The 23,300-nt window shown below is 47.1% G+C and overlaps 1 protein-coding gene across 2 annotated transcripts; it reads left to right on the top strand.

Moving 5' to 3' along the window:
- The first annotated feature begins 261 nt into the window (after positions 1 to 261).
- On the top strand, positions 262 to 22,570 carry SPP2 (secreted phosphoprotein 2). 2 transcript variants are annotated; one of them, XM_014564710.2, is made up of 8 exons: positions 262 to 611; positions 707 to 831; positions 7,149 to 7,271; positions 8,379 to 8,486; positions 14,009 to 14,063; positions 14,808 to 14,858; positions 17,267 to 17,362; positions 22,480 to 22,570. In XM_014564710.2, the coding sequence occupies exons 1-7, from the start codon at positions 545 to 547 to the stop codon at positions 17,350 to 17,352; spliced, it is 615 nt and encodes a 204-aa protein (XP_014420196.1). In that variant the 5' UTR covers positions 262 to 544; the 3' UTR covers positions 17,353 to 17,362; positions 22,480 to 22,570. The 2 variants fall into 2 exon arrangements, with proteins under 2 accessions (XP_014420196.1, XP_006191187.1); XM_006191125.3 differs by having other exon boundaries at positions 263 to 611; positions 22,477 to 22,570.
- Positions 22,571 to 23,300: the final 730 nt, after the last annotated feature.

Here is a 23,300-nt window from a genome sequence, read left to right on the forward strand (position 1 = left end):
ACCATTTTGGAGGTAGGGTAGAGCTCAGTGGTAGAGCGTGTGCTTAGAATGCATGAGGTCCTAAGTTCAATCCCCAGGACCTCCATTTAAAAACAAATAAAAAAGTAAATAAACTTAATTACCCACGCCCCCCCCCCAAAACTTAAAAAATAAATATAATTAACTATTTTGTTGAAAGCAAGATTACATCACGTGCCTCCGAAAATGAAACGAAAATACAGAGAAACAGGCAGCCCACGTGGGTGAAATTAAAACAGAAGCAAGCAGTGTTCATGGAGTCCCCGGACCTCGCGAGGCCTCTTGCCGCGGGCTAAAGTCCCATGTGGCGGTCGGGACTTCAGAAGTGGCCTCCACCTGGAACCTTTCCACAGGAAAAGCCAGCAGTAAATATTGACCCCAGGCCCAGCGGTGTCTGTTTGAACGGCAGTCTGCTGCGGCCAGAGAGAGCAAGCCGGGTCACATCTGGCCAAGGGCTGCTTTCAAGAAGACTTGTCACTTGTCAAGAGACAACCCCTGGCGCTGAACTGAAATCGTTCTCCCCAGGATGGAGAAGACGGCGATGAAGGCGCTGATCGTGCTGGTTCTTGGAACGAACTACTGGTCTTGCGCAGGTAAGGAGCTCAGGGACAGGCCGCCGGCAGCGACGTGGAGCCGCCCTGGTCCGTGTCCCCCGTCTCACCGTGTCCCCGTGTGCTCGTGAGCGCAGGCTTCCCCGTCTACGACTACGGCCCGTCCTCTCTGAGGGAGGCAGTCCGCGCCTCGCTGGCAAAAGTGAACTCCCAGTCGCTGAGCCCTTACCTGTTCCGGGCGTTCAGAAGCTCAGTGAAAAGAGTAAGTGCCCCCCTTGCGCCTTCGCTCGTCCTATTTACACTGCTCTCTGGGGCTTTTCCTTTTGCCTTTTTTTGATTCCACTTAGCAATTTTTGCCAGTTTAAATAGACAGCAGCCATTCAGCCCTTTCACACTCTCTTTCAGTCGAGAAAGGATTTAATTACGATGATGGTCATAAAGCTCTCACAGCCCCGCTTTGGATGCCGGATTCTCCCGCAGTTTCCTTCCCTCTGGCCCCACCTCCTGCTTCCAGCTGTCCCCCTCTGCGCTTCCTGCTTCTGTACGCACAGTCCCCGTGGCTCCTACTGCGTGTTTACTAGAAAGAAGGCCTTTTCCAGTCCAGCAGTTCTGCTCCTAATACTTACAGGAAATAAATTCTGGTGTTTGAGCCAAGGAAATCCACTTTCCTTTGTCAGCATGGTAATAGTCTGTTTCCTGTTAGCTTTGGGAAATGGGAAAAGATGAATTTTCATGGGCTTCCAATGACTAAGTCCATGATTGGCAAAGAAAGAAATGGAGAAATGAATTTCAAAGTAAATGAGAAACTAGACCGCAGGCGGCCTCTCTCCTCCCTGGGCCCCAGGTGGCCTGCCTCTTGTTCTATAAATAGCTGTCCTCTTCTTCGAAGAGTTTAGGTTAAGATGGGAGGTGGGGAGGTTCTACATAGTTCCAGGTCACACTGATGAGAACTTGCAGCCAGGCCACCTGGGAACTGGGAACCGTGGGGACATGGCCAGGGGTCCAGGCAGCCGAGGCCAGAGGTCATCACTTTCTCTCTGCCTCCCTGCTCCCCTCCCCGACCCCTGCTGGGCGCCACCTTAGTGCACACCTAGTCTGCTCCCTCCCTCCTGGGAGGAGCACACGGTTCGAGGCTTCTGGGGTCCAGTCTCCAAACACAATGCATTCCCCTTGGCCCCTCTTCTTCAGAAACTGGCTCAGGTCCTCATTTCCAGGTTCCCAGGAAGTTAATCGAGTTGCCCCAGTTGTCTCTCCCAGCCAGGCCGTAGGTCACCAAGATGAGGGCGGTGCTTCAGCTAGGCTCCCAGCCCAGAGCCCTGCTGTCCTGGCCGGGCTGGGGTCACGTGGCCTGACGTCCTGGTGTGGAGGCACCGCATGACGTGCGCAGTCAGCTGCCAAGACGAAGGGTGAATTCCTTCTGGAAGAGTCCTGGACAGACTGAGGAACCCCTCCCTCGCGCACTGGCTAAACTGGCTTCCGTCCTTTGCATTTAATGAAATCCACGTGTGGCGTGGGGGAATCAGTGTCCTCTTGCCAAGGTTGTAAATGAAGTTTAAATTTACTTGTGATTTAGCCAGTGCTCACGACACAAGAAGGTTAGTGGTTAATTAATTAAGTGAATAAGAGTGTGAGGACAGGTCCTGAGAGGACCAGTTACTGACACCACGGAGATCTGGCCAGTGGAGACAAGCCAGCGTGAGGCGTGGTCATCCAGGGCTCATTCCAGCACATGTGCCACCTTGGTGACAGACCTGAGCCCAGACACACGTGCACCTGCAAATGAACACGCTTTTGTATGCGTGTGTGTGATCTTTTGCCAGAAAGAGTGCCTTCCCCGCTTCTCCCCAGTCTTTTATCCGTGTTCAGATTCATCGGTCAAGTTACATTCGCCATGTCCCTTCCACGAAAACTTCCTTTCTTCTCCCAGGGGAAGGAAAACCCTCCTCCTCTGATCTCTCCTGGTGACGTTCCTTTCTTCTTAAACGTGGCTCATGTTTTGCTGTATTGTTGGTCACACCTTCTAGAAATGCCCTAAAGATGGCTAAAAATACACCAATTCCGTCCCTGCCAGTAGACGCAAGAGATACACTCAGAGCTAAGCAAAGCCCTCAGGAAAGGAATGAAGGAAAAGATCATTGGCACTGAGGGTATAAAAAAATTCACGGGAGGAGACATACAGATGAGCTTGAAACACTTGGAGAGATATCTCACCTCTCTGAAAGCCAACAAAATCAGAATTAAAATAGCACAGTGAAAAGGAACCCTCAAACACTGCTGGAGAGAGTGCAGTTTGGTAAAATTATCTTTGGAAAGCAACTTGGAACTATGTGTTAAGTGTGTTTATAAACACGTTAAACATTAAAAATGGCAAACATTTATAACTTTTGATCTGATGATTTCATTTCTAGGAATATGTCCAAAGGAAATAAGTGGTTTGGTCATGTTTGTGTATGTGTGAAAGTTTTGGGGTAGAGTTCAGTGGACTGAGGGAGAAGGGTCAGGCCCTGCTGCTTTATCCCTGAGTTTGCTTAAAAAGCCCAGGGGTTCTCAACCCTGCTGTACACTAGCATTATCTGGAAGATGGAAATTTCCCTGAGGTCCAGGAGAGATGACACCTAATTAAATCTTAGTCTCAGAGGGCAGGGCTCATATTCTTAAATGTTTCCTGGTCAGTCTAACGTGCATTGGGTTTTAGCAGCAGACCTGGATCAAATACTCTTGAAATTAATTTTAAATTACTTACCTCTTGGACTCCAAGTTTAAAGAAGGATGGGAAACGTGGGGCCACGTGACTTCCGCCACGATGGTTTCCTTGCTCCAACATCAACACTCGGCTCACTCGGGCTGTCCCCTCTGGACACAAGCACAGGAAGGAAAGGTGGACACAGGCCCTGGGCTGGGGACGAGGAGAGAGGAGGCTGGACAAGGCTGTGCTTCCGTGGTGCTCAGATTCCACTGGGGAGAGCGAGGAAGAGAGCAGGGAGGGAGGGAGGGGGAAGAAGGGAGAAGGGGGTGCAAATTCTGTAAATAAGTGAAGTTAGTTTCAGAGAGTGGGGAGTCCTGTGGAGAAGAAAGAACAGGGTGGTGGATGGATGAGACTGGGCTGGGGCTGGGGCTGGGGCAGCCCTCTGGTGGCGTGGAGGGCTCCCTGGAGGTGCCACATTTGAGCTAAGACTCACTCAGTGATGAGAACTTCCGGCCTCATTAAAGGGAAGACCCCCTACCTGGGGGAGGGGAGGGCCTTGAACAGAGAAAGTGCAAGAAGGCCTTCGGAGATCTCCCCAGCTGCCGTGGGGAGTGGGGGGCCAGGGACACAGCCGTGCCGGTGGCAGAAGAGCTCCAAGTGGGTGCAGGGAGGATGGCGAGTGTGTGGATTCTGGGACATTTGGAAGCAAAGCCACAGGGGCTGTGGGATCTTTTATGGATCCATGCCCATTTCTGTCCATTTTTACCCTTCTTGGCATTTTTCACTTTTTGGCTTTCTAAATTCTTCTGGCCAGCTGCACTAGATCTTTACTTTTGGTCCAATCATCAGGACTTAGTTTGAAGAACCCAAATGATCATGGTGTTAGTCAGGCATCTCCACAGAAAATAAGACAGAGAGAGAGAGACAGAGAGAGATTTATTTTTAAGAATTGGCTCACTCCATTGTGGAGGCTTGGTAAAGCCAAAATCTTTAGGGTGGGTGAGGCTGGAGATCCAGGGAAGAAGTGACATTGCAGTTCAAGTCTGAGGGCCTTCTGCTGGCCGAACTCCTTTCTGCTTGGGAAAAGGTCAGTCTTTGTTCTATTCAGGCCTTCAACTGATTAGATGAGGCCCACCCACATGAAGGAGGATAATCTGCTTTGCTCAAAGTCTACCACTTTAATCTCATCCCAAAACACCTTCACAGAAACATCCAGATTAATGTTTGAGCAAGCATCTGGACACTGTGGCCCAGCTAAGTCGACCTATAAAATTAAACATAATTCCCAAAAGGGATTATTATGGGTCTTTTATTGCTCGTATATTTCTATTTCTTTTTGAAGTAAAAAACAGAAACGTACTCATTATAAAGAGCTACAAGATACAACAAGAAAGAGGAAACCAAAAGTAACATCCATTATCCCGTCCTCTGAGACACTCCCTGTGAACATGTGGCAGGATGCCTTTTTGGATCTTTTTCTCTTCATCTGCAGTTATAAAATATATTATTTAAGAAAAACAGATCGTATGGTAACATTGATTATAAAGTACCACAATTTATTTCAGCAATAACATTGGTTTGGGATTTTCGCTAGTTGATTCCTTACTGTTGAGCACCTGAGTTGTCCTGTCTCTTTCAAACACCATAGAGCAGAAATTCACTGCCTGGAAGTAAATTGAAATGAAAAACAAAGAAAAGCTATTAGGCATTCTTCCATATTCTGGAAAGTGTGCTTAAAAGTGCTTAAAGATGCAAAAACAGTTGTGAAATCATCTTATACTTCAATAAAATTATCAGTACTCAAAACTGCCACATTTTCATCTTTTTAACTGAGCCGCGGTGTTGCCAGTTTGCTTTCATCAGATTGCTTTAAGGGAAATGGTGGAAGCATGATCGGGGGTGGGGGCGGGGGAGAGCCTGCACGATGCGCTCCGGCTGACAGAAGAGGTTTTAATTTTGTATGAGATTGAGATGTAATATCTAATATTTAAAAATTATAGACAAACAAGGTCACAAACAAGGCAAAGCTGAGCTGTAAGTCCCACTGGCTTTCAGAAAGCCTTGCCGTATCAGCGCTTCTCGTCCTGTGTCGGAGGGAGGCCCCCCACCCCTAGCCTGGAGCTTGTCACTTCTCTCCAAAGCAGAATGTCTGCGTGTGCCCGTTGTCCCCTCCCTGTGAGTGGTCTGTGCTCTCACAGTGTTCTCTGGGGAGCAGGCCAATGGGTGACCGACTCAAATTGGCCCCATGGGACGTTTGGAGCCTGGGGTGTAGATGGGCAGGGGTTCCCACCTGGCTCCCTGCTGCCATCCTGTTCCTGCAGCAGCTGCGGTGACTCAGCTCTTATCTCTTAAAACCCTCTGAGACCCTCTCCATGCGACGAAAATGAAAGCGAAGCGCCTCGCGACGGGCTACACGACCATAAGCCGTCTGGCCCACCCCAGCTCTCCCGCATCGGGGGTGCAGTTTTCCTTTTGTTCGTTTTGCACCACACAACAGCCGGGCTTGTTCAGCCCCAGGACACCGGCTCTGCTTTTTCCTCACTTCCCATCCTTTAAGTCTCAGCTTAAACATGCCTTCCTTGGGAGGATTTCTCTGGCACCTCCTCTAAAGGATCTGTTTCCCATCCCCATCACCACTTTCTTTTTCCCTCATAGCACCACAGTCATCTGCCATGTCCTGATCGCAATTTTCGTTAACGTGTTTATCATGTGGTGCCCCCACCGGACTCTAAGCTCCGTGGAGTCCTCCCTGCTCTGCCTCTGGTGCTGGACACACAGCGGGCACTTCAGAAGCCACGAGGCTTCTGTGTCATCAGAACAGCACGGAGTCAGTGGGAAGTTGGGACGGTCCCCCCGGTGTCCACCCTTGGTGGAAAGGAGTGGAAAACTGTGTCAGCAACTGATCAAGCAGGAAGCGAGGCCGGACAACACTGTACAGCACAGAAGTCCTTGCCGCTTACTTATTTCAGGAATTATTAACAAAGTATGGCACATTCTTTTAGGAAAATGACACTTAAAACACATACAGTTGGTTCTTGTTATTTGCTGTAGTTACATCCCAGAAAGATGCTGTGACCACTGGGTTAGTGTGTCCTGAGCTGTTGCTACTGGGGGAAAACAGAGGCAGGTTCCTGGGAGCCTCTGGGCACAGTGTTTCTGTTACCTGATCAACATATGACCTTGTTTTACGTGTGTTTCTGTTTAAAGACTTATTTAATATATACCTTGGTTCGTTAATACTGAACTCACTGTAACAGTTCTGTAACTCACGCCTGAACCAAGCTTATTAACATTTGTACCTTCTCCGTAAGGCACATGGCTGTCTTCCTGTGCTCAGGACCCTAGACGGGACTCAGCACTTGGCTTGGGGGCCATTTTAAACAGCAAAATCACCAAGAAAAAGCACAAAAATGAGAAAAATGTGGCACAAAATAGATCATGAAAGTGACGTGTACAGTCAGGCAGCTGAGACAAGGAGGCGGAACGTCACCTTGTCTGACCCGTCGGGGACTAGAGTCTTTTTGCTGCCTTGTGTGTGTCCATGGATGACTGTGAAAGGACCCCAGTACCGGTTAGGGGTTACAAATACATTTTAGCAAGCAGGCAAATTCGTAAATAATGAGGATTCTTTGTAGATGTAAGTTATAACGCTTAGCTTGGAGTTAGGACAGCTAAGCTCTGGTTCCAGTATCTCAGTAAGTATTGTGTGCTTTTGGTAAAGCGCTCCGTCCTCTGGTCCTCAGAATTAGATCGTGGAGCAGGGTGATTGCTGTGACATTTAGAGCGTCCATGGTGGAAGGTTCTGTCACTTTTCCTCCTCGTGCAGGGAGAGACCTTTCTAGCATGTGACCAGAAACCCATCTATGGCCAACTGATGCTTTGTTTTTGTGAAGGTCAACGTCCTGGATGAGGACAGCCTGAGCATGGACATAGAGTTTGGCATTCGAGAGACGACGTGCAGGAGGGATTCTGGAGAAGATCCTGCCACCTGTGACTTCCAAAGGGGCTACTATGTGGTGAGTGTGGGGGGAAAGGCAACCAGCCCAGAAGCCAACGCAAGGGAGCGCCTCGTCTTCTTCCACGCCCTGGAGTAGATTCAAAGTCACACCGAGGGCTTGGCCGCTGCCTGGCGTCCGGCCACCCTTGGGGGCACCACTCACTGTGTCCACACTGTTCCCCGGGTGAGGGCAGTGTGGCTTGGTGGTGGAGGACTCCAGCTCTGGAGTCCATAGTCCTGGGTAATCCTGGAGAATTCTTTAACTCCTGTTGCCTCACTTTTCTGCTCTTTAAAATGGGGATAATGATGGTTCCAGGCAAAGTGACTGCGAAGAGGCCAATACCAAAGAAAAGCCCCAGAGACATTTCAAATTCTATTTTGAGTGAATATAAAACGCCAGCCTGAAAGTTGCATTGCTTTACAGTTGACTGTTGTATAAAACCCGTCTCTCTCACCAGCATGGGCCGCACGGGGGTCAGGACCATGGCAAGGTCCATTCTGTATCCCCAGTGACCAGCCCCTGGCCCTGTGCTTGGTTAACTCAGGGGCAGGACCCTGCCCACGCAGGCCAGCACTACCACCCCAAATTTGTTCTCGACATTCACGTTTAGCTGTATGCGTTCTCAGGGTTTCATTACTTTATCAGTTTGATGTCTGGGTCGCTTCACAATGATGCCAATTCTGAAAAGGGCATCTTTTGTTTGGTTGTTTCGTGAGACTTTTCTCTGTGATTCTGTTTTACAAAGATCCCAAGTGTCACTGGCATCTGTTTCTAAGGAAATCTGAGGCCAAGGGACAGGAGAGAGGAGTGGAGATCTTCGTACCTCCTTCTGTGCAAGTGGGAAGCCGTTTGAGGCGGCCGGCTCGGTGCTCAGGAAGGCCGCGTGTGCCTCCCCCGGGGACTTGTACTGCAGCCAACGACTAAGAGATAGTGAAATCTTCTATCATTCGGTTCTGCTTAGGCCTTGAGAAATGTTCATTTTGAAAAGATGAAATGTCTCTGTGGATTTTCCCCTTCTGTCCGCACCATTGTGTCAAGCCCTACGGTGTTGCCTGATTTCTTGGGGAGGGTCCTAAGCGTCTCTGCCAGCTGCTGGGCATAGAGCTCATTGTTCCCCTTTTCCAGCCGGTGGCCGTCTGCAGGAGCACCGTGCGGGTGTCTGCCGAGCAGGTGCAGGACGCGTGGGTCCGCTGCCACTGGTCCTCCAGCTCCGAGTCTAACAGCAGCGAAGAGGTATGAGCAGGGGCCTGGCGTCCTCCGGAGCAGCACCCGTTAGGGTCCGTGTGGGTCTGTGACCAGCAAACTGGGTTGACAGAGTAGCCGGAGCATCACCTGGGCGGGGCCAGCACAGCTCTGCGTCTTCCCCTGGAGTCTCCCTTTTACACCTGCAAGCTCATTTTCAGTATCCCTTACTGCTTCCCAATCTCCCCTTCTCTCCCTCTCTCCCCTCTCTCTCTTTTTTGCCCTGAGATTTGGGAAATGAGCTTAAAGTAGTAATTAGCAAATCTTCAAAGCTTTAGCTCTAATTTTGCAGTTCACTGCCTCTGTGGTTTAGTGGCACAAACCACTGGGGCACTTTTGCTGCACTAGTGTTCAAAACTACTTATCAGCTCTGCAGTCTAGGTCAGGATATCTCATCTCCGTGATCTGCAGCTTCTTCACCAGTCACACGCCAGATCACGGGGATGTAATAAAGACCACTGAGAGGCTGTTCCAAAAACCAAGTAAGTTAACCGACGTGAAAGATCTGGTCCAGCACCTGGTACATAACAGATGCTCAGGAAATGTCAAGGAGGAAGCCTTTTGACTCTTAACTTGGGATAAAAACACAACTATCACATTCTTTGTTTAGTCATAATGGGATAATATCCTTGACTGCTATTTAAAAAGTATTTCTGCCATCAAATAGTTGAATCTACCCAACAACTTTTCCTACTCATATTTTTATTTAATTTCTCAAGATTTAAATCTCTAGTGAAAATTACATGAAGAGTATACAATTTCCACTTCAAGAATTAGACATAAAAGTAGTGTTCCTCTATTATTAACATACCCGTGCTGTACATACTTTGTACAGAAGTCCATTTTATTTTATTTTATTTATTATTTTATTTTTGATGTGGGAAAGGAAATTTTTGGTTTATTTATTTATTTATTTTAAACAGAGGCACTGGGGATTGAACCCAGGACCTTGTGCATGCTAGGCATGCATTTTATCACTGAGCTATAGTCTCCCCATTGGAAGATCATTTTAGAATTAGGAAGGGGTGACCCTGGTGGCTGAGGGACTCCTGTTACAGGGGTGGTTTTGTTGTTGGAAGGAGAGGAGAACTCTGCAAAATGTTGGGTTGAGCAGAACCTAATTGATCTTGTCCATAATGGCAACTTTTGCGGGTCAATCCCCAGGTGATTTCTGGGTGATTTCCCGAGGGCCCTGTCTTCTTGGTCTTAGAGCAGGTGCCCAGGGCCTCCCTGTTCGGCTCCAGTGAAGCATCCAGGGAGCTGACACATGGGTGCACGCTTGGCCAAGCTAACCCAGAAGGGACAAGGTCAAGCATCATTCCACAAGCATTCTGTTGGTACCGATTTTGAGGTTTATGTGGGGAAAGCTAGGGGACAGTGAGGAGGAGGGCGAGCTCAGCTTGGCCCCGTGGAGTTGGCAGTTGAGTCTGGGGGTGCCCATGAAGCACGGGTCACCCTGACTGCCAGGCAAGCACGCGGGAGCTCGTGGTGAGAGGATGGAACAGCGCGTGGGGGCAGAGTGCACCTTCCCTGGGGACTGGAAGGAGGGTGCCATCAGGACAAAGGGGACAGGGTGTTGAGGGGAGGGAGGAAAAGATTCCCAGCACGGGGAGAGCATGACGGAGTTCCCTGAAGTGTGACTAAAGCTAAGCTGATGGGTTGAAATGGATGGAAATCCATTAAGACTGGAAGAGCAAACATGGCGAGAGAGGCATGGGGGTGGGGCTGGAGAGGAGACAGTCTGGGCAAGATGGACCTCATGGGTGCTGTACAAGGATCCTGGGCTTGATTCTCACGGCAGTGGGGCTACTGAAGGGCTATAAGTAGGGAAGTGACAGAAAAGATGGAGAACAGACTGGAACCAGGTAAGAAGAGATGGGGGCCCTCAGAGGCTGGCAGACAGGTGAGGGAGGGAGCTAACTAGACCTAGAAGTTAGAGGTGAATGTTGAGAGAGATGGATTCCAGTTCTGTGACCTTCAACACAATCGAAATCAATTTAAAGTAAGTGGCCCTTAATTTAACCTCTCTTCCATCTCTGATTTGGGAAGTTGATTCCGAATGTTTGCACAAACCACAGATCTGTTGCAACTTTCTAATTGCAGAGTGAAGACCACTCACTTTTCTTCCAATCCCAAGTTTTGTAAGAAGACTCTGCTGTTAAGTTCGGTTAGCCCCTGAAACAAACAAGATTTTAAAATAAACTCCCAGGCTCCTTTTCCTCAATGATTAGGTGATCCTAAAAAAATTATGAGCAAAGAAAAAATATTTTTTTAATGAAAGAACTCTGCAATTCAAAAGAAAGAGAAGAAAGCAGATGGAGATTTAAAGTAATTTCTGGAAACTCTAAAATAGACTTCTTACATGAAACAGAAAAAAACAAAAACTAGAAAACAGCTGTTAACCATTTTCAGTGAAATAAATGGTGATATTACAAACATGAAAGACAATTGACTGGGATGAATTTAGCCAGGGAACAAATAAATCATTGTTGGAAGTAGGGAGTAAAAGAAATAAAACTGGAAAAAAAATTCCAGAATAATGAAAATAAAGACCACTTGAAAAACATATGTAGATAGTAAAAGAATTTCCAGAGAAAAGAATATAATGTAGAGAAAGATGGAAGCAAAGCCATGGAGAATAAGACCCCAATTATGATGAAATAGGACTTAGCTCAACTGGAAAATATCTGGTAAGGATACAATGAGAGGAAGTGTCTGTAATACAAGAAATTGGGGGGTGGGGAGGGTATAACTCAAGTGGTAGAGCACGTGCTTAGCATGCAGGAGGTCCTGGGTTCCATCCCCAGTACCCGCTCCATGAATAAATGCATGAGTAAACCTAAATACCTTCCCTCCCTAAAAAAAAGAAGAAAGAAATTGTCAGATTAAAAAAAAAATTTAGGTTTCCACTCCATGATTTTAGTAAGTATAAAAGCTTTGTAAAGAGATATGAGAAAATAAATTTCTAAATTTGCTAATATCCTCTCTTAATCAAATAAATGTTTAAATTATGGGTCATTTTTATTATTTAAAAACAATTTTGGGGGGGTGAGGTAATGAGGTTTATTAATTTATTTATTCTTAGAGGAGGTGTGGGGGATTGAACCTAGGACCTCATGCATGCTGAGCATGTGCTCTGCCACTTGAGCTATACCCTTCCCTGCCGCACCCCAGTTTTTATTATTATCTTTTTAATTTTGAAGAAGTATGTAGAGGATAAAAGGTTTCCATGCAACATGTCAGTCAACCGCGCGATGGCGCGTCACCACGGCGAGGGCAACGCTAAGGTCTGCAGGTTGATGAATGGATCTGAGGCAAGTCCTTTTGACTCAGAGTGAATGGGATGAGGTTTGGCTAGAGTTTCAGCCAAGAGACCCAAAATGGTCCAAAAGGAGTCACTGAGCAAGAATAACTGAACAGGTTCTGAACTCAGAGGAGGAGCGGTACAGGGATTTCATTTTATTTACTATCTTCCATCTCAAATGATAGAAATTCAACTAGACGTAGCCTACGCCAGAAGGAGATGATTTCCTGGTTCGCGTTTCCAGGACCGAGCGGGAGGAGCTGGCCCCACGGACAGCGCTGTCGGTGCCATTTCGTTTTCCCCTTCTCCTCTGCCTCGGCCCGCCCTCTCTCACCTAGCAGATGAGCAGGGAGCAGGAAGCAGGAAGCAGGACTCCGAGCGACTCCAGACTCACATCCTCTAAGCTTAGGTGGAAAACAGAGCATTTCTCGGTAGCTCTAGCTGAAGACACCTTCTGGCGTTAACTCCCATGGGACTGGCTATGTGTCCCATATACATATATATATTTTTAAATAACATCGTTATTGAGATATAATTCACAGACCATACAATTCACCCTTTTAATGCATACAGTTCAGTCGTTTTTAGTGTATTCATAAAGTTGTACAACTGTCACCACTACCTAAATCCTGGACATGTCATCTTCCCAGAAGGAACCCCCAGTACCTTTATCCCATTCCCAGCTCCCTCCAGCTCTGTAGGAGCCACTAATCCACTTTGTCTATGGATTTGCCTAAATCCATCTAAACGAAAACATACCATATATGTTCTTCTGTGACTGGTGCTCTTTAGTTAGCATGTCTGGAGGTTCGCACATGTTGTAGCGTGGATCAGTGCTTCATTCTTTTTTTATTGTCGAGTGGTAGTCCGTTGTATGGATAAACCACGTTTGATTTCTCCATTCATTAACTCATCAAAATTGGAGTTGTTTCTACTTCCTGTCAGCTGCAAGCAATGATGCTGTGAGCATCAGGCACAAGTTTTTTCGTGGGCATGTATTTTATTTCTTTTGGGTGTGTACCTACAAGTGGCATTTCTGGGTCACATAGTTACTAGATGTGTAACTTCAGAAACTGCCAAACTGTTTTCCATAATAACTGTAACCATGTTCGCTTCACGCCAGCAAGGTGTGTGTTCCAGTTTCTACACACCCTTACCAACACTTGCTGTTGTCTGTCTTTTTAAATTTTAGCCATTCTAATGAGTGTGAAGTTTTGATTTGCATTTTCCTAATAGACTAATGATTAACTGTTTGTTATCTTCTTTGGAGAAATATCTACTCAAATCTTTTGCCAATTTTTAAAGTGGGTTCTTTGTCTTTTTGTTGTTGAGTAGTAAGAGTTCTTTCTACAGATTACAAGTTCCTTATCAGATACAGGGTTTGCAAATATTTTCTCCCAGTCCTTGTGTGTGTGTGTTTGTGTGTGTGTGTGTGTGTGTGTGTTTTAATCTTGATGGTGCCCTTTGAAGAACAGAAGTTTAAAGTTTAATGAAGTCCAGTTGATGTATTTTTTCTCACACTGTTGATATGAGTCTTCCGTTTAGATCAATGGTCCATTCTGATTAGGAACGGATCCAGCTTCATTTTTTCACATGTGGATATCCAGTTGTCCCGGCACCATTTCTTGAAAAGACTATTCTTTCCCCACTAAACTGTGTCCCTCCTAAACCTACCACTATGATGGGGGCCAGCAGGCTAACGGCTGTTGAGGACAGAGAGGGTAACGGGTGGGCAGCTCGACACGTGGTAGAAAGGCTGTGCGCCGAGCAGCCACCTTACTGTGCGCCTGCTGCCTGGGCTCTCGGTGGCTTCATGAAGACTCCCTGTGCACATCTCTTTTTATTGAACACATATGGCAACTCCATAGAGAGCAAATTCCCAAATCTGACCTCAACGCAGTCTATTTACAAGTCCATGTAACGAAGTTTTGTCTTTCTGGTCCACAACATCTGAGAGTCATTTTGAGCCTAGTAGAAACCTTTTTAGACAATTTAAACTTCATGTAAGTTGCTCTTCCTCACATGCTTTTTTAGACATACATGTTCAATACCACATGAAGTTATTTAATATAATTTATCCCCTCATTTCACTAAAAATAAATGATATAATACATATGAGTCTTCCAGATAATATCTGCATTTTTTTACAGTGTCTTTCCTTTTTTTCTCTTTCATGCACTGAAATATACTGATGCCTAAATTTACTTAGATGTTTTTTGCGGATATGTTGGGACCCTCTACATCAAGAAATAGTTATTTACTTGGTAAGTGGAGATCTATTCTTTTCAGCATTTTTAAATTTGTGAATCAAATTCCTGTTGAAGCTCTCTGTTAGGAAGTCATTTAAAACTGGAGCTATCTCTACATAACCTTTGAAAATAAACATTTGCTTTTAATGTTGCTCCTTTCTTGACACCCGGCAATAATGACACAACTCTTCATTTTGGCAGCTCTTTATATCTATACAGAGCTTCTCCACACATGATTCTATCTCATGGCCTCAACATCGCCATCAGTTACACACAGCAGATGCTGGTTTTTACCATAAGAGGGTCCCCCAACCTGAACACGCTTGTTTCCTCCCAGGAGCATGGCAGCGTGGCAGGGCCCCAGTGTGCAAGGATGCACAGGTGGGAGTATCTGCACCAAGCCTCATCTGACTGGTTGGTGTGGAATTCTGTCATCCCCCAGCCACATGATCAGAGCTGACCATCCCTCTGAGAACCTCGTTTTGGGGAGGAAGGGCTTTCCTTTTCCCCTTCTAATGTGGTCTCTCATTTGAAGTGGGATTGAGTTAGTGTTCCATGACTTGAGAAACACTTTTACCTGTTGGTAAAATAGGTAAATGGGAGGCTTTTTCCTACCGGTGCTGATGGCAGCAAAACTTTTTGGTGACCTTCCACTGCTTCCTTGCCTGAAAGGTGTATGTGTGGCATCAGTAACAAAAGCATAGAACATTCTAGAAGTGGTCAGAGGGGGCTTGCCTGAAGACTGCTCCTGTGTTACAGGCCTCATGCCCGACAGACCCAGAAGCGAGCCGTCTCACCAGCGGTCACTCGGTAAGTGGTCCTGTTTTCTTTGGTGGGACACCAACACATTCTTTTATGATCAAGCCAAACTCTGCTAACACTATTTTGTAGGAGATAAACCCCTGAAGTACAAAATATTTAAAATGAAAATGAAAAGAACCATCCTGCATAAACTTGTTCTGCCAATCATTGAAAAGCTATAAAACTCACAATTTGTCAGGAATAAAATTATCAGAAGATTTTTAATATTTTGGCACAGGAAATCAGCATTGGTCTCCCTTCTGCCTCAGTCTGGAGCATTTTCTGAAGACCCCAAACTCTTCTGAACTCCTCTTTGCTCTCCATCCTCAACTGTACTTTTCAGCAAGAAGACAGGACTAATAATTATTTAGTTTCTCCCTTTTACAGTCAGTTTTCTTATTTAACCCTCATAGCAGCTCTGTTCACCCAGTTTATTACCTCCTTACGTAGAAGAAGTGGGTAGCAACTCACAGTGTTCACTGTATATGAAAAATTCTCACTCTCTACAAGTTGCATGACAGTTTTACTCTTCAACTTCACAATCATCCTGAGAGGCAGCACTATGTCCCTTCCCATTTTATAGATGAGCAAACTGAGGCTTAGTGAGCTACTGTAACTTGTCCAAGGCTATACGGCCAATGTAGGACCTCAATCCAGGTAAGGAGTGGCAGTGATAGGACTTTGAGACAGATCTGTCAGACTCTAAAGTCTCTGTTTTTCCATGTGCTTTCCAGGATTGTGAAGTTCACCCTACGATCAGAGTTCTTCAGTAAAATGAATAACAAATTCAGGAGTTTCAGATTTACAAATGTTGGCCACTACATATAAAAATAGACTTAAAAAAAAGTTTCTCCTCTATAGCACATGTTCAGTTCTTGTAATAACCTTCAATGAGAAAAATATGAATATGAATATACATATATATACACATGACTGGGACATTGTGCTGTACACCAGAAACTGACACACTGTAACTGACTATACTTCAAAAAAGTGAATAACACAGATACTAATATTTCATGGAGGGCGCTATCTGACTCTCCTTAGGCTCACTCCAGTTTATTTGAAGCATGAACGCTGAGGCTTGCTTTAAAAAATGCCTAAATTTAGACCTCCTCCCAGGTAACTCTTTGGGAGAAATACAGTTATTCTAACAATGTGACCACTGCTGAGAACGTTTTTGAACACTCTGTTTTGGCATGCCTTCAGAATCTCTGGCCCATTCTTTTGAATCTCTATAGTGGTGACAAACAGTTGCCCTTGGATTTGATTTTTGGAAATAACTAAAAGTCACTTGGAAATAACTCCAACTAATCAGATTAATAACCAATTTGGGTATGTGAGTTATCTATTGCTGTGTGTCAAATTACCACAAAACTTAACAACTTAAAACAACAAACTTCTATTATCTTGTAGTTTCTGAGTGTCAGGAACTCAGAAGTAGCTTACCTGGGTGTTCTGGCTCAGGGTCTCTAAAAGATTGCAGACAAGACGTTGACTGGGGCTGTGATCTCATCTGAAGGCTTGACTGGGGCTGAGGGATGCACTTCCAAGACTACTCACATGGTTGTTGGCAAGCCTCAGTTCTTCATGGGCTACTGGACTGAGGTTTCTTTCATTTCTTACCATATGGGTGTTTCCACATGGCTGTCTGAATGCCCACAAAACATGACAGCTGGCTTCTGCCAGAGAACATGATGAGAGAGAGAACGGGAGAGAGGCAGAGAGAGAGGGAGAGAGGAGAATGAGCAAGCAACAGAGAGCTCCCAAAACAGAAGGCACAGTCTTTTATTACCTAACCTTGAAAGTGACATACCGTCACTTCTGCATATTTTATTAATCACACAGACCAACCCTGGTCCAGTGTAGGAGGGGATATTCAGGAGTGTGAACACCAGGAGGCCATCTTGGAGGCTGGCTACCACAGTGGGAAAATGTCATTTGGGACAAAAAAAATATGATATGGATACAAATGAATGTGACTGATCCTTTTTATATTCCTCAGAAGATAACCCCAAAGCTGAATTCTAAAAACATTTGGGGCCTTGGGACCATCATTGACACAGATGTGAGGCCCATCTCTGGAGACTGCTTTGAATTCAATTTAATTCAACACATGTGTGTGACAAGCACTGGGCAGATTCCACGGAGGACTGAGAGATAGATGTGACCACCCCTGCCCTCGAGGGCTCACAGCAGATCACATGTGGAGAGAAATCAGCACTGGGCTCAGCTGTAACACCACGCAGGCGAGAGCGAGGGAGAGCTTGCCAAGGAAGGCAAAGTCGTCACGTTCTTGGGTAGTCTCTTGGCAGGAAGGGCTCTGGTTGTGCTCATGACAGTCCTTCTCATTAATTTATAGTCACGGAGTCCATGTTGTCTTAGATCTTGATGTGAATAATTCCCTTTGTCTTCAGAGATCATGAGAAGGGTCATTCCTCCTGGAAATAGAAGGTACCCGAACCAGCGCCCCAGAGGAAGAATAAACAGTGGCTTCGAGTAACAGCCTGGAGGTAAGGGAACGCGGTGAAAACCATGTGTGTTTAGAAGTAGAAGCTACTGGGATGGAAGGCCTTAAAACTGCCGTTCCCACACCTCCAGACGTCTGCAGGCTGCTACTCAGCTCCCGCCCTGGCCTTCTGCCTCCTCCTCTCTCCTCCCAGGCACTGTTCCCCCGTCATCTCTCCACTCTTGCACCCTCAGCCCTTTTCCCGTGGTGTTTGTTATGTGTTGCCATTGATGTGATCAAACGTCTCCACTTTAAGAGCAAACCAACCAACAGAACAGCCCCTTTCTTTGACCCAGTCTCCCCACCCCAGCAACTGCCTCCCTTCCATCCTTCCTTCTCTGCTAAGCTTCTGGACAAAACTGTGGTCTCGGCTGCTGCCTGAACCTCCCCATTTCCCGTTCACTTTTCTGCTCTTTGCAAACTGGATATGAATCCTTCAAACCTCTAACATCTATTCTGCCTTCCTTTTCTTGATCAATCATTTAAATCCTGGTGACCGTCTGGATTATCACCTTAGCCCAGCTCTTTCTTTCTTTTGTGGATTACTCCATCATCCCTTCAACTTGCCCGACTTGATCACTGATGTGCAAGTCTTTCCAAATACGCATCCTTACCTCGCTCTATCCCGAGATCCAGGCCCTTATATCCACTGCCCCCAGGATGTAGTTGCTATGAGCGTCTGTGAGCTCCTGAAAGTTGACTAGCCTTCTCTGCATCTCCCTGTCTGAACTGAAGGCGTCACTGAATCCACCGAATTTTCTCAAGCTCAGAACTTTAGGGTATCATTGGCTCTTCCTTACCCTTCATCTTTTCCCAACATCCACGGGGGTCCAGTCCTGCTGATTTTGCCCACACATTTTCTCTGGCTTTTGCCCATCATTTCATTACCATCACCACTGAACTGTCACGAGCATTCTTGCCTCAGGTCCCGATCGCACACTGTCCACCTTGTGCGCTGCCCTCAGGTTTATCTGGAAACGCAGAGGAGACTCTGGTCCTTCTCCTTTAACCCCTTAGTACTCACTCCACCTACAGGACAAAGCAGAGGCAGACCCTGAGCCAAGAGAAGCAGCAGTGTCTTCGCCCCGCTGTGTGGGGGCTGGAGGTCGAGCCCTGGCTCTTCAAGCCTCACTTAACACCACTGAGCCTGGCGGGTGTGTGAGTCTCTGGGTACTAGGGGCTGAAGCAAAGGCAGCTTTGTCTTTCTAAAGGCTCCCAAGTACTAAAGGGACATCACCAAGGGCGCATTTAAAAGGAATCTTTGGATGCGATTATAGGTATTGATTCAGCGCACGTTTATCTTATATACACGCTCACAAGTTAATAATGCAGCCTGGGGGCTGTCGCGGGCTTTACAGCTTACATAGCACTGTCCGCCTTCAGGGTAAAGTCCAAACTCCCTAGCATGGCCCTCAAAGGTCTCCGTGACATGGCCCCTGCCCTCTTCTCTAGCGTTGTCTCTCCCAAGTCCACCTGGCCCCAAAGCTCCTGCAGGAATGAAATATTTGCAGTTCCTCCTGCTGCGATCCCTCTGCCTGGGACATCGGCCCGGCTAATTCCCCCTCATCACTCAGATCTCAGCTCAGTGCTGCTTCCCCCGTGAGGTCCGTTCTCACCCCCTCCCCAAACCAGAGATGCGGCCCTTTATGGGCTCCCCTAAAATCCTTATCACAGGGCACAGTAAGCCACCAGGCCCCCTCCCTCCCAGGGGAGGGCCGAGGTGACTCCCAGGGCCCTGCATGGGGCCGGGCACACAGCAAGCATACAGGACGTATTTTTTGAGTGGATGACCGAACTTCACTTCGGGTTCTTGACCTTCTGTTAACAAAAAAAAAAAAAAAAAAAAAAAAATCGTCTAAGTATAGTATGATTAATTTTTAACCACCAGAATTTGAAAGAGGTCAACTGACATCTTACTAAAATCGAATGGAAATTTACCAGCGAGGCTGTATTGGATGAAAGATGCAAACGGTACATTTTCTTTTTAATCTATGTGCACCCTAAAAATACAAACCAGCTTCATGCTGAGATCAAGACACTGCTCATTACAAAGAAACAGACTCATCATATTCTTTTTTTATACAGTTAAATCATTTCTTTTTGCTTTGCAGAACATCCTCAGGGGAAAAGTAGAATTCTTAATAGACTGGTTGCATTTTCTTCATTAATGATTATATTGGAGATACATATGGTGTGTATAATCCCAGTATAAATTTATGATCTGATTTCTGTAAAGAAACTGATCACTTAAAAAACGTCTGTTTAAAAGCCACACAGACTAAAGGCCAAAGGCCACTGCCCTGGCTGGGACATTGATTTTGACTTGTGTCCCAGTTATGCCCCTGCCCTCCCATGACCCTCAGCAGGGCAGGTTTCCACACTGTGCTCCGAGGCTCCTGGAATCTTAGGATCAGGCCAGCACAGGGGGATCAGTGAGGGGGCCAATCCCCAGGGTCTGGAACCTGGCTCCCAGCTTGCTCTGCCAAGCTTGGGGGCTGCGGGAGGAACGCAGTCCCCTAACCTCTCGGGCTCAGTTCTTCAAAGATTCGTGACGATCATTGTACTAGTTTTTGTCCCTGCTAGACCACGAGCGCCTTTAGGGCGTGCTACCTCGTTCTCCTTATGAGCTATTTTGGTTTACTAACAAGAAAAATACGATTAATAATACCTCCCTACTAAGGTATTAACAGCAATATCCTTTGTCTACTTCCTAATGCTGAAAGTAGTGTCTAGAACATCCTAAGGGTTCTATCGGGTTGAAAGGAAGGAATGAACAAATGCAGGACCAGATTCAGGATGACGCTTCTCACACTGTGGAGCCGCGTGCCCGGTGGGGAGCTTTCTGAAGGCGGAGACCCTGGCTCACAGAGCACGAATCCTCTGCGCTTCCCTCCGTCTCTGGGACAAATTAGAAGCCCAGGAAGGGTTTCTGTAATTTCACAGTGACTGTTCTGGATGCTTTCAGGTTGTTAGAAAATCATTTAAGATACAGGAGTGGGTAGTGAAAGGGAGTATTTTTTTTAAAAAAAAAAGAGCTCTGAACGTTTTTCTTCTTGGCTATTCTAACGTAGGAAGGGCGGGGAATCGGCTCACATTGAAAGGAATCTGTCTGAGAGCGCCACGCTTTCCCGGTCTTTACAGCTGGCGTAGTTCTGACTTTTGCGTGATGTAGGGGCCCCCAGACCGCGCAGCGTGAGTGATGCACGTGCGTCTACACAGCAGTGTCGATTAGTGGGGGTTATTAGTGTGGGAGTCCTACACGCTACGCCCCAGAGCAGCAAAGAAGGCAGTTCTCAGTGGGGTCCTTTGTCAATCTTGTCACTCTATGCATGGCCTGGAATGACTCAAAAGCACCAGGAGTACTGAACAAGAAAATAATAGCGCGTAGACAAACCTCCGTGAATAACGAGGGCCGGCTGTACAGTGGGCTTCCCCTCTAGTTTACCCCAGTTTCTCTGTCATCTCTCTTGTTCCCTCTCACCACGTCTTTAAGGAAAAGCTGTCTGCACTTGCTGTCTGCAGGTCCTCCTCTGTCCCCTCTCTCAGGGCACTGGCTCTGTCCTGCTCGATACCCGCCCTTTGCTGCTGTCCATTCCCTTTCTGCTGAACCTCGTGGCTGAACTGATGCTGAGGAAAACTCCCTTCTTCCCTGAAATCCTCTGGCCCCTGAGACTTGGTCTTGGCCCTCCTTCCAGCCAAGACGTCTCTCTGTTCTTGCTGCATCCTCTGTCTTCCTCCTGCTCGTCAGACTGCGGTGACGTTCACCAGGGCTCCAGCCTCTGCTCTCCCTCTGCTCACTGTCCCTGCTCTCCCAGGTGATCGCACGCACCCCCAGGGCCGTGATGCCCACCTGTCCGGGGATGATTCCAACCTCTACGCACACACTGTCCCTCTAGCCGGAACTGCGGGCTTGATTAAACAGCAGTGTGCCAGACACTCCGTCCAGTTGTTTCACAGCACACTCAAAATGGAATTCGTCCTTTTGGGACTGTCTTACTCTTCTTCCTGTATCCAACTCAGCTCCAGGTACCCAGACCGGAATGGATTCATCTTGAACCTCCTCCCCGCCCTCATCCAATCAGTCACTGTGTTCTGCCAGTCCTTCCTCTGAACTGTTTCACCGCGCTGACCCTGTCCGTGCTCTGGCCTCATCACTCTAGCCTGGTGTGGTCAGCATCTTCCTGATGATCTTAAAAGTCACCTCTGTACTGCCACCAGAGACACCTTAACACCAGCTCTTACAGGTCAAGGTCCTGTTCACCTGGGAGGTGGAGTCTAAACTCCCTAGAGATTCGGGACATGCAGAATCGGACCCTCCCTTCAATGGAAGGGTCCCTGTCTGTGTCCCTGGCTTCTCAGCCTTCACTTCACACAGAAGAGTCACACAGTTGACTGTTCCACCGGCCCCCAGTCTGGGTTTGACCTTCACTCCCAGGCCCAGTGACCCTGCTCCCCATCCTATGCTTGGAGTCTGTCTCATATGTCTTCCCAGAAACCTTTCCTTGAGGTTTCCTGCACGTGGGACTCTCTGGAACTGCCTGTACCAGGCTGCACTCTAACTGCCTCTGTCTTTTCTCCTAGCTTGTGAGTTCTTGTTTTCCCTTTTAGAGGTCGGGGCTGTGCCTTACTAACCTTCATAACCCTCAGTGGATACTCAGTGCATACATGTTTATTGAATGGATGAAGGGATGGATGGATGAATAAATAGTCCCACCCCCAACCCATGCCCTCAAATGACTGCAGCCGCAGCCCACCTACTCCTCAGTGGCTTGCTTAGTTCCCTCCCTCCGCCCTCTCACCACCAGCACCTCCTTAGATCAGCCTGAGTCCAGCATCTCCCTGTAGACTTTCCAGAGGGACTCTCTTGAGATGAGCTTTCTTTCTGGGGCTGCGTTTCTGTTCCCCGGATTTGATTACCTCCTCTTCTCTCAGCAGGTGTCTCTCCCTCCTTTTCTTCTTTCAAGGGCTCACAGCTTCACATAGTTGCTCTGGTCCCTGGTGCCACCTTGGATTCCCTTTCAAATAGTGCCCAGGAATCCCACGTCCTGCGCCTCTGTAGGAAGAAGGAAAAACGCACGCCACGGGGTTTAATCCTTCCTTTCTCCTCTCTTTTCACAGCAGAACGCACTGGAAGGAGTAGAAGTTCCAATGAAGAAAGGCACTTTGCGAATTGATTGCTTCCAGTCCGTAATAAATGGCTTTCTTTCTTTCATTGCCTGTTTTATTTTTTAGTCGGAGTAACTATCACATTTTGTGATGAGAAGCTAACGGCACGAGGAGAGTCCACTGAGTGAGCTTCCCTTCCCGCGGGCCTGCTACCTACCGCCCGCGGGAAGGCGGTGCTTGGGGAAGGTGGGGGCTGAGCCAGGCGCAGGGCTGAAGGCGGCCTGGCCCCAGCCACCCCAGGGTGCGCGCTGACGGAACCAACCAGCGTGTTCCGTCGCCAGACACACGACCCCGCAGCCTGCGGCCTCAGGGCCGTGACCACTGCTAGGCCAGGACTGAACAGTTCCGGCTTAATGTTTATTACAGTCTCTACCCCTAGAAGAAAGTGGAAGGAATGTGTTAGCAAAAATTTGGGGGAAAGACTAGTGAATTCAGAGATTGGCAAATTACAGAAATATATAACTTACTTTCTACGCAGTTAATACCTTTTTCTGACCATTAAAGACATCACACTTGTCCTCCATGAGCGCCCATGGTCCTTTATTAGACCAGGGGGCTGGGCGCTGTCGGGCAGGGGGAGGAGCCCTGCAGAGACTGAAGACAGAAGGGGCTTCACAACATTGATGCTAAAACCAGATAAAGACAGCAGAAAGGAAACTACAGATCACTCTCATTTATGAAGAGGAGGAGGGAAAATTAATACTCTTTGCCAAAGTTATGGCTAGAGTATCAACTGAATATTCTAGAATATCAACTGAAAACCTATTACAAATATA

Source organism: Camelus ferus, chromosome 5 (genome assembly GCF_009834535.1).
Source record: "Camelus ferus isolate YT-003-E chromosome 5, BCGSAC_Cfer_1.0, whole genome shotgun sequence".
Lineage (NCBI taxonomy): Eukaryota > Metazoa > Chordata > Mammalia > Artiodactyla > Camelidae > Camelus > Camelus ferus.

Coding starts and splice junctions, on each gene's coding strand:
- SPP2 (XM_014564710.2), top strand. CDS start 545: ATGGAGAAGACGGCGATGAAGGCGCTGATCGTGCTGGTTCTTGGAACG. Junction 832..7,148: donor TCAGAAGCTCAGTGAAAAGA/GTAAGTGCCCCC, acceptor GTTTTTGTGAAG/GTCAACGTCCTGGATGAGGA. Junction 14,859..17,266: donor GTCTCACCAGCGGTCACTCG/GTAAGTGGTCCT, acceptor CTTTGTCTTCAG/AGATCATGAGAAGGGTCATT.